We start from the raw sequence: 14,433 nt of genomic DNA, 5'->3' as shown, positions 1-14,433 counted from the left end.
TCATATGCTTTTTGTAGGAAAAAGCATATGACAACACTTAAATACAAATCCTTATTATATTTTCATGTTTTCTCAACTATTTGTCTTAAAGTGAACAATCTGATTCTGACTATCTCTATTTGGCTGAACTCAACTTTTTCTTCTCCAAGTTTATATTATTCTATTTTTCTTAAATCTTTCTCAAGTGCACTTGCATAAATCTTACTTGGAAAGCTTGCTATGGAAATTCCTCTGTAATTGTCAATTCAGTTTTATTTATATTTTTTTACATATGTACCATGAAAGATACTCCAATCATCTGGAATTTGACCTTCTGAATTATGAAGTGCAGGACTTCATTATATTGCAAAACTTTGATACCTTCATATTTGAACATTTCTGGTCAAATATTATCTATCTCAGCTACCATTACACATTTTAAGTTTTCAATAGTTTTTTTCTATCTCAGTATTGATATGCACTCCTGACTGCATTCCTTTGAATATTTTCTACCAATGTTCTGACACTTCTTGTTTCATTTAGCGATTTTACTAAATCGTAAAAAAAATAAAAAAAAACACAATATAAAAAATATAGCTTTTAATTTTTGGAAATTAATATGTTATACTAGAATACTAATTAAAAAACTTTAATCAATACCTTCCTATATTTCAGAGATATTACATTGCCATCATCAGGGATTACAAGAACAATGTGTTGTATTGGTGGGATCAGAGTCTATTAGACTAAGATCTCACCAACATGTGGCCTGTGGAAGTTACAAACAGGCTAAAACCTTATAACTCTAGGACCACCACCCCTCCAGGATATATGGACTATCAAAAATCCATAAACAGAATGCGCCATTACATCCCATTGTGGATGGCATTGATTAACCTATATACAAATTAGCCAAACGTTCAGCCAAAGTGTTGGCAAAACACTTTGGTTGCCTTCACACATAAAAAACTCAGCCCACTTTAAAGCCAGTAAGGAAAACCTCACATTCTAACACATGAACATAATGGTCAGTTTTGATGTCTCTTCCTTATTCACCAATGTCTCACTCAAAGATACCTTAGACCTCAACCAAGTCATATTTCATCCTGATATCTCAGCTCTATTTCAGTTCATCATGAACTCAGGCTATTTCATTTGGCAAGGAAATTCTACAAACAGAAAGAGGGGACTGCCATGAGTTCTCCCCCCCCCGGCCAACTTCTTTATGGCGACCTTTGAAGAAAAAGCCTTAAACTCTGTTCCACACAAACCCACTGTCTGGCTGTGCTACACAGATGATGTGTTATCTATTTGGCTGTATGACCTAGACACACACCATAATTTCTTAACACACCTAAACAATCAACACTCCCATATCTAATTTACATTGGAAAAGGAAAGCAACAACAGTCTCCCATTCCTAGATACTCTGATTACATGCCAGCCCAATGGATCCCTGGCATTTTCCATTTTCAGAAAACCTACCACATGCAGGTAGGTACATTCACCAACAGGTCCCCCCCCCAACAATATGGGATTATAAAAACTATATAAAATGGCAAAATTAATCAGTTTGGATAACAACACCCTAACTACTGAACTTGACCATATCCTTAACACTTTTCAACTCAATGGCTACAACCCCCCCAAAAATCCAAAAAATATTAAAACCATGTAACTGCAACCCCTCCCCCTCTCCCTTCAAAGCAGAAATTACTCAAAATCTATTACCATTCCATATATATGGGGCACATCTAAAAAATTAACAAAATTCCTAAAGAAATATGACCTTATAACCAGTTACAGACAACATAAGAAATTGGCATCTCTTATCCACTCCACCAAAGACAGCCACGTCCCCTAGACCTACCAGGAATATACCAGGTCCCTTGCAGTTGCAAACTTTCTACTACAGCCAAACAGGCAGGATAGTCGATATCAGGATATCAGAACACAAGGACATTAGGTTTAACCAATACTGTGAGATAATCTTCAACTTAGGCAGTATGTAAAAGAGGGCACACAAATCATGAGTTTTAGATCTGACCAATTTTAGAACAGAGGATGTCATTGTGAGTGGGGATTTCATACTTCCTTCCAGTTGATGAGACTGATCATGAAGTGATCGCCTGGGTTATGGCCAGCCATATGAAGACCTCTGTGAGAAAGGATATATGTGAAATTACAAGGCTGGCGATTATGAAAAGCTTAGGAGACAGCCTGAAACTACAGCATGGAATGAGGTGTTAACTAAGAGGGAGATAAATGCTGTATGGGAACCGACCAAAAGATATTTAACAACATTGATGTGCACATGTATTCTGAAGGTCAAAAGACTAAATAAAGTAGGTGTCAAATGGATGAATGAAAGGATTATGAATGAAATTTAGAAAAGAGGATACTGTGAAGGCAGCACAAGATGAATAATGGTAGCTAGTAATCAATTGCATGAGTAAAGAGCAGACTAGGAAGGTGACTCAGTTGGTAAGAACAGCAAAATTGCAGTATGAGCAGAAATTAGCAAATCAGACCAAGAAAAACATTAGAGAGTTTTTCAGATATGTGTCAAGTAGAAGGAAGAAAAATTAGTAAGAATCATTCTTTCTTCTACTTGCCACATATCTGAAGGAAGAATGATTAGAGCAAGATGATGTTAATGGATGAAAATATAATAGTAGAAGATTATAGTAGAATGGTAACTGCTGCAGAAGACACAGTTGAGGTATTCAGTGAATAATTTATAAGGGTGTTTCATCCTCATCAGGATGATGAGGATGAAACACCCTTATAACTTATGTACTATAACAAGGTGACAAACATACAGTGGTATATGAGGTGTGACAATTTAATTCCTGGAATGTACCTGTAAAAAACGTACATTCAGAACTATACATTAGTGGCTACTGTTGGCTTTGAAGTAGTCCCTTTGTGCATTTATACACTGGTTTAGACAGTATTTCCATTTTTGGAAACAGGGTTGGAGCTCTTTTTCTGGAATACTCTTAAGTGTCTTTATCACATTATGCTGGATATCAGCGATGTCATAAAATCTTCGTTCTTTTAGCACAGTCTTTAATTTTGGAAAACAGCCAGAAATCACAGGGAGCTAAATCGGGTGAATAAGCAGGATCACCTAATTTGGTAATTGATTTCTTGGCCAGAAACTCTCTCATGATCAGCGGACTATGGCTTAGTGTGCTCATTGTGAGTGCATTGTTGTGATGGATGATCCACTTGTCAGGCCACAATTCAGATCTTTTTCTCTGAACAGAATGTAATAATCTTCTTCAGCACCTCTAAATAGCATTGTTAGTTGACAGTTTGCCCTTGTTCAATGAATTCATAGTGGACTATCCCCCCATGTGATCAATGAAACACACCAGCATGGTCTTGAACTGTGAATGTGGCAAACTCGGGGTTTTCCACTGCATGCTCTAACATTTTGTTTTGAGGTCATACTGGAAGCACCAGGTTTCATGACCCATAATTACTCTCAGAAACATGTGCTTATTTGCAGAAAAATCAGTCACAATCTGAAGCTGCCGCTGCTTCTGTTTGTCCATCAAGCTCCAAGACACTAACTTTGCAGAAATTCTTTTCATACCCAATTCTTCAGTTAAAATTATTCTGTTTCTTGATTTGCAATTCATCAGCCATTAATTGCACACTTAATCATCTGTCAGACCATATCAAATCTCGCACTGTGTTCACTTTTGGGTATGCAAATGGCTCTATCAGCTTGAGGTTTACATATGGATTAGTTAAAACATGTACAAAGACAATTACTCATATGTCTCCAACCAAATCACCACATGGGCAGCACTATGCAGCCGTTCTGGGAATTAAATTGTCACACCGCATACTCAGATTTTGCAAAAGCTTTGGACAGACTGCCACATGACAAACTGTTAAATAAACTGAATTGGATGGGAATGGATGACAGACTAGTCAGTTGGATCACTGGCTGTCAGATAGGAATCAGAAAGTTGCATGTGGAGATGCGGTATCCAGAAAGAGGAATTTCACTAGTAGAGTACCACAGGGATCTGTATATTACGACTATTGTTGTTTAATTTGCAATTGTTTAATTTAATGCAACTGTTTGTAGATGATACAAAATTGGGAAGAGCAATACAGAGTCAAGCAGATGGCCTTACAGGAGGACCTGAATAGATTGCATGAATGGGAAGGTATTAAATTGTCACATCTCGTATTGAGATTTTGCAAAAGCTTTGGACAGACTTCCACATGACAAACTGTTCAATAAACTGAAATGGATGGGAATGGATGACAGACTAGTCAGTTGGATCATTGGCTGTCAGATAGGTATCAGAAAGTATACACTCATTGGAGAATGTTCAAAGGAGCCAGAGGACATGAGAGATCTGGGAATGGTGGTGGTGGTGGTGGAGGAGGACAAGGACCAGAAATTCAGGGGCCATATTGCACAAGTTGTGAAGTTGTCACATCAGATAATGGCAATGATATGGAGGACCTTGATATGCAGAAGTAAAATGTACATCACTAGACAGGAGAAAAAAAAAGATCACATTGCAAACCCTGAATAATCTTGATACTAATAACACTCCTAGTCCAGATGGTATGCCTCCAGTTGTGCTCCAGAACTGACACACATCCTGTATCGCCTATATAAACTATCATATTCTACCGGCATCTACCTAAAAGCATAGAAACCAGCCTACATCCAGCCTGTATCAAAAAATTACAAAAGTCAGTCATCTAATTATTGATCCATTACCTGGAGACTCAACAGTTAATTAGTAATCACCAATATGGATTCTGCCATTCTCTCATTCTACTGATCTTCTAGCCAATCCATCTCCCTTTAGACACAGGTCATGAAAAGATTCAGAGAAATCCATGTTACTGAACCCTGGGATACTCCATCAATGCTGGAATGTCCCAGGGTTCTATGCTCTCACCAATGCTCTTCCTCTTTTACATCAATGACCTATTTTCTCCTGGCTTCATATCCTATTCAGAGCTTTGCCATCAACAGTACTCTTTACTCCTCTTCCTCATTTGAGGGAGAGGAGTAAAGAGTACTGTTGCTGCTGCTACACAAACCCGGTAGTACTCTAATGTTAGATGCCTCAAGATCTTCCAATAATCAGTGACTTAAACACTGACCTCTTCAACATCCTCAAATGGGACGATGACAACTTAGTAAATTTCAATGCCAAAAAACTCAACTCAAGCCTGCCTTATTACCTACAAGAAGAATCCCACCTCATCTCCCTCTTACCTTTGATAATGTTCCAGTTTCCTTTCAAGATCAGCATTCTCTTCTTGGGTTGACTGTCACATCCAGTTGATCCTGGCACAAACATATTACATACATAGCCTCATTAGCCTCTAAAAAGCTTGGTGTTCTTTTCCATTCTAAACATTACTTCTCTTTCTCTCAATTCCTAACACTTTATAAGTCTCAGATCTGATCAACCTTGAAGTATTGTTCCCACATTTGGAGTGGAGCACCCAAGACCTCACTAAGAATTCTTGATGATAATCAAAAGAGGGAAATCCACTTAATAGATGATCCTTCCCTCACAAATTCCCTTCAGTCACTTTACCATAGGTGCTCTGTTTCAGCAGCACTGTGCTTTTTCTACAGGGACTTTCATGGGCATTGCTCCTCTGAAATGGCTGCTACCATTCCCCCCACTTTCTTCTAACCATGTAAGAACTAGGGTAGCCACTGGCCAACATCCATACAATGTCTAGCTCCAAACAAACTGAACTAACTTTTCACCATGTTCCTTCATTGATCCACCTCTATTCTTTGGAACAATCTCCCCCATACTGTTTTTCCGACTGAGTACAACCTCCCACTCTAAGAAACATATCAACAAGCTACATTTTTTCCTTAATCACTTGCCCACATATGGCATTGTAGTGTTATAGATCTTGTGACCTTTCATGCATGGGATCATCATAAAAAAAATTAAGGGTAACTTTAAAAGCTCACTCTTAGATGTTAAAGCAAAATTTCAAATTTTGAAGAATGAGAAACTAGAAAGTGAGAAACAAAGCCTAGAAAATATGACAGAAAGAAGATGGAAATATTTTAGGATAGTATATATGAAGTGACAAGAGACCATTTGGGTGCTAAGAATGGAAAAAAGAAAAAAGTGTGGTTATCAAACAAGATGCAGAAACAGAAAAAAATGCATAAAAATTAAAATATCATTTGATGCTATGAGGGTGTGCTGAAAAGTTGTGAAGGAATTGAGGTAGAACCATGTAACTTATATATTATTCTACATATTCCCCATGAAGTTATATACTTGTTAAAATGCTGCTACATCATTTGCAATCCCACAGATGACTTCATCATCTGTGGTAAATTTTGTTCCTTTTAGGTGTTTCTTTAATTAATGAACCTAACTCATTCCCTGGATATCCCAAGAGTCTTTGCAATGTTTTTCGCTGGTATTCAACTGTTATCCAGGATCATGGTATGCACTGCATCAATGTTTTAAGGTTTGATCGGTGTGGAAGGTCTTCTTGACCTGGGGGATCTAGAACAAAAATAATATTAAAGCAACTGATATAACCATAAGAAAGAACATATCTTAAAACCAACCCCAATGTTTCATCAAATTGTAATAATTTGTTAATTTTCTTTTAGGATATATAAGAAAACATGTCAGAGGTTTTGAAAAAATTCGAAGATAGAGGTGCAGGTCATCAGCAAGTTTTTTGTGCTGCAAGCAAAGTCTGCAACTGAGATCCCTAAACTTTGTGTGAAACTTTAGGTGACTGTGCCTCAACATATCCAACAGTTGCTAGATGGCAGCCAAGTTTAAAAGTTGAGGCACAGTCACCTAAAGTTTCACACAAAGTTTAGGGATCTCAGTTGCAGACTTTGCTTGCAGCACAAAAAACTTGCTGATGACCTGCACCTCTATCTTCGAATTTTTTCAAAACCTCTGACATGTTTTCTTATATATCCTAAAAGAAAATTAACAAATTATTACAATTTGATGAAACATTGGGGTTGGTTTTAAGATATGTTCTTTCTTATGGTTATATCAGTTGCTTTAATATTATTTTTGTTCTAGGTGTTTATCAGAACTTTTCAGTCCCCCCCCCTTGTAAGTCACAGAGAATTAAAGATATTCATTTGATAAATTACAGAGAGAAAGACAAGTTAGTTAAAAGATCAGAAAGAGAATAGAAGATATGAGGAATTGTGTGGACAGCATGATAGAGAAAGTGCTGAAGATTGTAGTATCATGCCGCATTGGAAAACTGCTAATAGAAGAAGATAAGACTGTTGAAAGATGAAGATATCATTTTGATGAGATTTTAAATGCAAAAAATAATGTAGCTGACATAATAAGGAGTTGAATAACAGAGGAGTCTCTTTTATTATTGAACTAAACATGTAAATATTGTATCAGAACCAACATCTGAAATTAAACAATGGACAAAATAAAAGATGAAAGTGGAAAGGCATGTTGCAATGTTAATATATCAATAGAAAATGCTTCAGAAAACTAAAGAAATTGCTGTTGATAAAATGTAATGACTTTTAATAATTTGCTAGAGATTGATTTTGTGAACACTATTTTCAGTTGTATTAATTTTTTTGGATAATGTAAGAAGAGCTTGTTGCTCCAGATGCAGTGCTGGTCCTGAAGACAGAATTCATTCTGCTATGGAGGTTAAAATTTTGACAATTCCAAGTTTCTGGACAGGATGGCGATGTGAAATGGTATGTAGGTATCTACCTGTGCAAGTGGGCTTAGAGCAGACTGAACATTAATTATTGTATTTTATTTTTATTTCAGTCACATAGTTTTTCTTCCAGAAGCTCCAACATGAATCTGCAAGCTACAGAAGTTTGAACAGGAAATACAATGTTAAGGCCATATTGCTTATATGAATCAGAGACTGAAAAAGAAACAAGAAGCTAAACTAAATAATTTTAAAATAAATTTTTTGCATAAAATATTAAAAGCTATTTTGCACCAACATATAACACTGTTTATGAAGATTTACATAAACAGTGCAAAAAAGTATTGCCAATGAAATAAAAAAAACGCAGATTGAAATGGACTGCATATATACTGAAAATGGACAAAGTAAAGATTATTACAAGGGGGGTAGCTTTTATATGGATCCCAGTAACTTTTATATGGATCCCTTTGTGCCCTGTGGCTTTATGTGCCACAGGGCACAAAGAGAATAGTTAGATAAGCAGGTATAGACTCCAAGATCCGATAGCTGACAGCACAGTTCCACTTATAAACTTGCCAAAAATGGTTAACAAATTCACTTGTCTCCCACAGGTAACCCTGTCTTATATTTAAAAAAAAAAAAAAAAAATTATAATAAATATTCCTGCAGCTCAATGACAACCACAGAACAATTTCTGCTTTAGGTTTCGAAGAAATCCCAGATCGATAAAGCAATCAACTGTCCTAGCTTATTGTTCCTGTTAATGGGAAGTATTTCTTTGGCAGATTAGAATTCCTCTTCAGGATTCTTCAGTTGGCTTAGGAATATATTATCCAGATCTGCAAGAAGCTTTACCAAGCTCTTCTACAATTTCATCATGAGGAAGCTGCTGACGGAATATGTTTATGCATTCTGGGTAGAAAAATCTATTCCATCTAGGTAACTGGGGTAACGAATCATTTTCCAAATATACACATGCACATGTATGTATGTGTATATTTTTTCTAACATGCACACACACACAGAAATATATATTATTTAAATATATTAATTTTACAAATAAAATTAATATAAAATAATTTTAGTTACCTGAAGGCTATGACTGATCCAGGAGGAAAATTTGTAAAATCTATAACCTTTTCATCACTTTCATCATTTCCATCTTTAATTTCTACCATCTCAGTCTCAAAGGGCTGAATATGCTCTCTGATTTCTATCTCATAGTCCAGTAATCCCATGATAAAATCAGATGAGTGGTTTGATATTCCACCGCCATATTTATGATTCAGCTTTACTTCCAATAAAATTTCTTCAATTATGCCTAAAAATGGATCTAGTATTAAATTATTTTGTGGTGAAATATAGAACATATATAGAAGCTGAATTATGATAATTGTAAGCTTTTTCATTAAAAACAGTTTTTTATTCATTACTCATGATGAAAATTCAAGTATAAATCGAATACAAAGTGATGATAATTATTATTATTCCTGATACCCCAAGGAGTCTGAAGACTCATCGCGGGAGGACACCTACAACTGTCTCAACCACTACACCGAACCTCTACTACGAATCAATCCATCAACGCCATCTACTGCCCACCTCCACCACAACTAGTATTTTTGTCTGTAAATTGCATGTGTTCTGAAGGGCCGATTTGTCTGTATGCGGAATGAAAAACCCGAGTTTCCAGGAGAAAAAACCCTGCTACCTCCATATGAGATTGGCTAACTCACCTTCAATTGAAATCATCCAGATAAAGATTCCTCCCGTTGCGACGAGAATCGAACTTGGGCCTATTCCAAGCGAAGGGCGCAATGTACTGCAAATGATAACAGATAGAATCCTTTTAGTCATTTAGTTAAATGACTAAAAGGATTCAAATCTGTTGATGAAACTATTACTAATCTGATCATTTGCATTTTAGAAGCTTGAGGTAAACCAAAACGTTTACACTTCTCAAAGAAAAAGCTAAAATATTTCAATGCATTACATCTTATCCAAGCGAAAAAATTGTTTACTATTACTCAGTTTCAATATATGCTAATCAGGCCAATCAATCATGAGCAGTAAACTAACACTATTCAGAGAATGGCACCTACAGTATTCAGAGTAAAAGGGAAGCCTGTGTGTACCAGGAAAGATTTGAATTTCATCTCTTGTTATGTCACAACAACCAACAAACTCTATACCTTTGTTTCTGATATTCCAGTAATTAAAGTGGAGTATCAGAAACAAAGGTATAGAGTTTGTTGGTTGTATAAATATGATAAGGCCTCAAATCATAAGCATTAGTGAGACCTGGCAATCACATGCAGACAGGGCCGGTTTTATCATTAGGCGAACCTAGGCAATCGCCTATGGGAGTCAAGACTTTGGGGTGCTAGATTTTGCTAAATATAAAACTAACAGGAACTCCTGTATTCCATAAAATTCATGTATGTAAGCGTACCATTTCTTTGCTGGTCGTATATACACGCCTAGCAAACCTGGATAACATTCTGTCCACCTGCTGAAAGAACATGGATAAGAAGTGTAGTTTGACAGTCATGTCCATTAGAAGGGGCAATAATCCTTCATGCTGAAAAAACATTTAACTAGATTACTTGGCATATGTAGTAACTATGTTCAGTTGCCTACAGCAAGAAATGCAGTTGATTGCCATTTGCTTAGTAAACAGAATCTAAGTTATATCAGACTAAATACCGACGAGTTATATTCGTTTTGCTGCTTGTTTTTATCGTATAATTATAGTTTTTAATGCCAGCGCAAAATAAGAAATCCTTTCATACTTTCTTCACTTCATATTGCATCATTATGGAAGATCAATGTCACTATCCATTTTTTGGCTAATTATTTTAATCACCAATACATTTTTAAAATTCTCCCAGAACTTGATTGAAGATAATTATTTTTGTCAAACAATTATGAAATGGAGTAAAAATTTACACCAAGGAATTAAACTTTCACCTACAGTTAACTTAAACACTCTCCTCTTTGCAGACGACCAAATAATAATTACAAATTCTGAAGATAACTTGCAGAATGCTATTTTAAATCTAAATGAGATATCCAAAGATTATGGTATGATAATATCAACAGAAAAATCAAAAACTATGGCCTTTAAAGGACAAGATCCAGCAAGAACTAAAATAGTAATAGATAACAAGATCTTAGAACAGGTGAATCATTTAACTACCTAGGATGTATGATCACATATGAAAATGAAAAAGATATAAACATAAAAATTGCAAAATATTTAAAAATAACAGGTGTAATTAACTCTATATTTAAACCAAACCTAGTTCAAAAACAAACCAGGCTAAAAGTATACAATACGTTAGCCTTACCGGTCTTAATGTATGGAAGCAAAATCTGGACAATAAAACAAAAAGACAAAAAAGATTAACAACAGCAGAAATGAAGTTTATGAGAAAAACTGCAAAGTATACCCTATTTGATCACAAAAGAAACGAAGATATTATGAAAGAATAAAACCAAGAACCAGTAATAGAAAAAATTAAAAAATATAAACATAAATGGATGGAACATGTTCAAAGAATGAAAACAGAAAGATTACCAAAACAAGCCTTAAAGTACAAGCCATTAGGAAAAAGAAAACCAGGACGTTCTCTTAAACGATGACTTCTAAGGCCGGAACAGGCCATGCTAGGCCTAAATCCTTGATACGTATGATGATGATGTCAAACAATTATTTTATAAATTCATGAAAATTTGAATCTAAAAATGAATACAGCCTCCATTTGTTCCAAATTAAGTTTTCTTTTTTATTCATAATCTTAGTATGAAGGTTAGTTTGCAGATTGCGTGAAGGTTCGCACTTTCAAACCAGTCTGTTATACATAATGGGAGAGTCGAATTGACCCATTAAAGCTCCTAAGATATAATTTGTCTGATGTTTGCAAAGCACTGCAAGAAATATCTCAAGATGATAGTTTATGTGGATTAAGTGGAAATACCATGAAATTAGGTGCAAGTAGTCTTCTTAAAACTTTAAAGAAGTTCAAATTTATCGCATCCTTAGTAATGTCATATAATATACTTTTAGAAATAAACTTTACAAGTAAACAACTTCAGAATACAAGCCTTGATATAAATGGTGCCATAAATTGTACTGATGATACAAAGAATTTCTTAATGAAAATCCGGAATGAGGATGAATTTGAAAAGATGTTAACAGATGTGGAAAAAATCGCTGAGGTCTTAGGTGTAACGCCTAATTTTGAACAAGAAACAGACTTAGAAAAAAAAAAAAGAAACAATTTGTGTATGAAGCAGAGGATGAATTCATAACAGATTTTAAACAAAAATTTAAGGTAGATTTTTATTTTTCAATTATTGATACCATAATTGCATCTGTTGATGAAAAATTCAAACACATGTCTACAATTAATGAAAAGTTTGGTTTTCTTTTAAATATATATGAATTTCAAAAAATTACTTCGGCAGAACTGCTTAAAAAATGTTTGATATTGGAAAATTATTTAACACATGATCCTTCTAGAGATATTGACGGAACAGATTTATGTAGTGAATTACAAATAATAAATAGCAAGGTGAATTCTAGAAAATACTTCATTAGATGTCCTGTCATACATATGCAAAAATAATTTAGAAAATAGTGTTCCAAATGTGTTTATTGCTCTGAGAATTTTTTTGACATTGCCAGTATCGATAACAAGTTCAGAAAGGAGTTTCTCAAAATTAAAACTTACAAAAACTTACATTCACTCTACGATGGCTCAGGAACAACCCACTGGTCTAGCAATAATATCTATAGAGCATGAAATTGCATCTACAATCAATATAGATGAATTAATTCAAAACTTTGCCAAAGCAAAAGCCCGAAAGATTAATTTTTCATAATTTTTGTATTTAAGATGTAATAATTTTCTTGCTATACAGATATTAGTAGTAATCATATATGTATACAAATGTATTGGTTTTGATTAATAAATTTTATATATAAACATTTATATATAAATTTTATATTAAATGTTCATAATGATATTATTTTTATAAATATCCACATGTGTAGGTGTACGTGTGAGTATGACAAAAAATATATACAGTAATCTCTCGATTAGTGCACCTAATGCATTCTTTAAAACAGGCGCATTATTCGAAAAAAACGCACTAATCGAATATAATAACCTATGGGAAAAAGTATAATTTGTTCCTCAAATTTCTTTTTTGAACTTTTTTTTATAAAAGAATTAAGGTATATCTCAGGGCCTAGTTAAAGTAAAATCATGAAGCTGAAAGACTATAAAGCATATTCAGAATATAAATTTTATTATTTTACTTCTTAACGAAGAATTGAGCTAACGTAGTTTGGCGGGCATTTTGTTTCTTTTTTTCATACAACCAACGGTATTGCCCTATTGCCTCTTCTACACTTCTGCAAATTTTACTGCTTCTCTATTCATCAGGGTCAGCCTCTGCATTGCTGCTTAAAAACTTCTCTTGTACGAAAAATATTATATGCCGCCAATTGTTATAATCCGCTTGCAGGCAATTTTTATGACCGATCATAAACAGCAGTATTCTCTTTCCCAAATGTTGAAAGGTTTTGATGTGTGAAAATTAATGATACACAAATGTTATTAGGCATTCTGGGTCTGAGCTTTTCGACATATTCTTGAATATTATTCTCCTCAGAATATTTCCACTATAAAATATGTATTCATAAAAAATGCTTAGAAAACTAAAATGACAAATTCCAAGAACTTCTCACAGAACACAGTTTGGAAAACCCTGGTATACATAGTGTACATGGAAGTAGTGTAGTATGCCATTAAAAATAACTCTGTAAAATGTTTTTAATTGGTAACTAAATTATTTCATTCTGGTGAGTGATTTTTTTAAATAGGCATAAAAATGTATAGACAGAAATTTTTTTAAAATTGTAACATTTATTTTTAAGATATATAGGCCACTAATCGAATTTGGGTATCAAAAAAATGACACACTAATTACTGCATTGTATAGGGGGCGCCTAAATTTTCTTTGCATAGGGGCGTCAGATACTCTCGAACTGGCCCTGGATGCAGATGTACTAACTGGTATATCAAGTACAAAGAGTACAGTATTTTTAGAAAAGATAGACAGGATAGGAGAGGAGGGAAAGGGCATGTGCTGCTAATAATATTGTATGATTTGAGTTGAGTTAGGAGAGAAAGATATGACTGCAATACTAGTAACAAGTGCATTTGAAGTCATCTGGTGTGAAGTGGAGTCTAATAAGATTAAATATATAGCGAGGTATTGTTAAAGCCCTAGTGGATCAGCTGCTGCTGATGATGAAATGCATTATCAAATAAACATAATGGATGTAAAACAGGTAATGTTTAAGTATCTTTAAGTATCCAAACAGTGATTGAGTAGAGGTGAAAATTTCATGAGAAGAATGAAATCAAATTTAGTGAGTTGTTCCAAGACAACTTCCTCAAGCAGCATATAACAGAAGGAACTAGAGGTCAAAGAGTGTTAGATGTGATTATTGTCAGAAGGGGGGGGGGGTAGATAAAGATGAGTGTTCTGCCTCTGATTGGTGACAGTCATCATGCTGTACTGACTTAGGAAATGGTTAAGTTAATGGATTTCATTCAAAAAAAAAAAAAAAGGTTACATGCCAAATTACAAAGCAGGAAATTCTGACCAACTGAGAGATATATTTGGTTTTCTGTGTCATAGTATCAGTTGCAAGATGAGAAGGATATTGAC

At 34.6% G+C, this 14,433-nt stretch overlaps 1 protein-coding gene across 1 annotated transcript in view; it reads right to left on the bottom strand.

Moving 5' to 3' along the window:
• LOC150092290 (glycogen debranching enzyme) overlaps positions 1-14,433 on the bottom strand; it is a 461,626-nt gene that overhangs the window by 200,940 nt on the left and 246,253 nt on the right. The window contains exon 15 of the mRNA XM_090414998.1: positions 8,776-9,007. Within this exon, the coding sequence (XP_090271124.1) occupies positions 8,776-9,007 (232 nt within the window). The remainder of the gene's footprint in view (positions 1-8,775; positions 9,008-14,433) is intronic.

This window comes from Typopeltis vanoorti, chromosome 26, assembly GCF_054136105.1.
Source record: "Typopeltis vanoorti isolate ZY-2024b chromosome 26, IOZ_Tvanoo_1.0, whole genome shotgun sequence".
NCBI classification, from domain to species: Eukaryota; Metazoa; Arthropoda; class Arachnida; order Uropygi; family Thelyphonidae; genus Typopeltis; species Typopeltis vanoorti.
The sequence above is the reverse complement of the archived record's forward strand: the minus strand, read 5'-3'. Positions and strand labels throughout refer to the sequence as shown.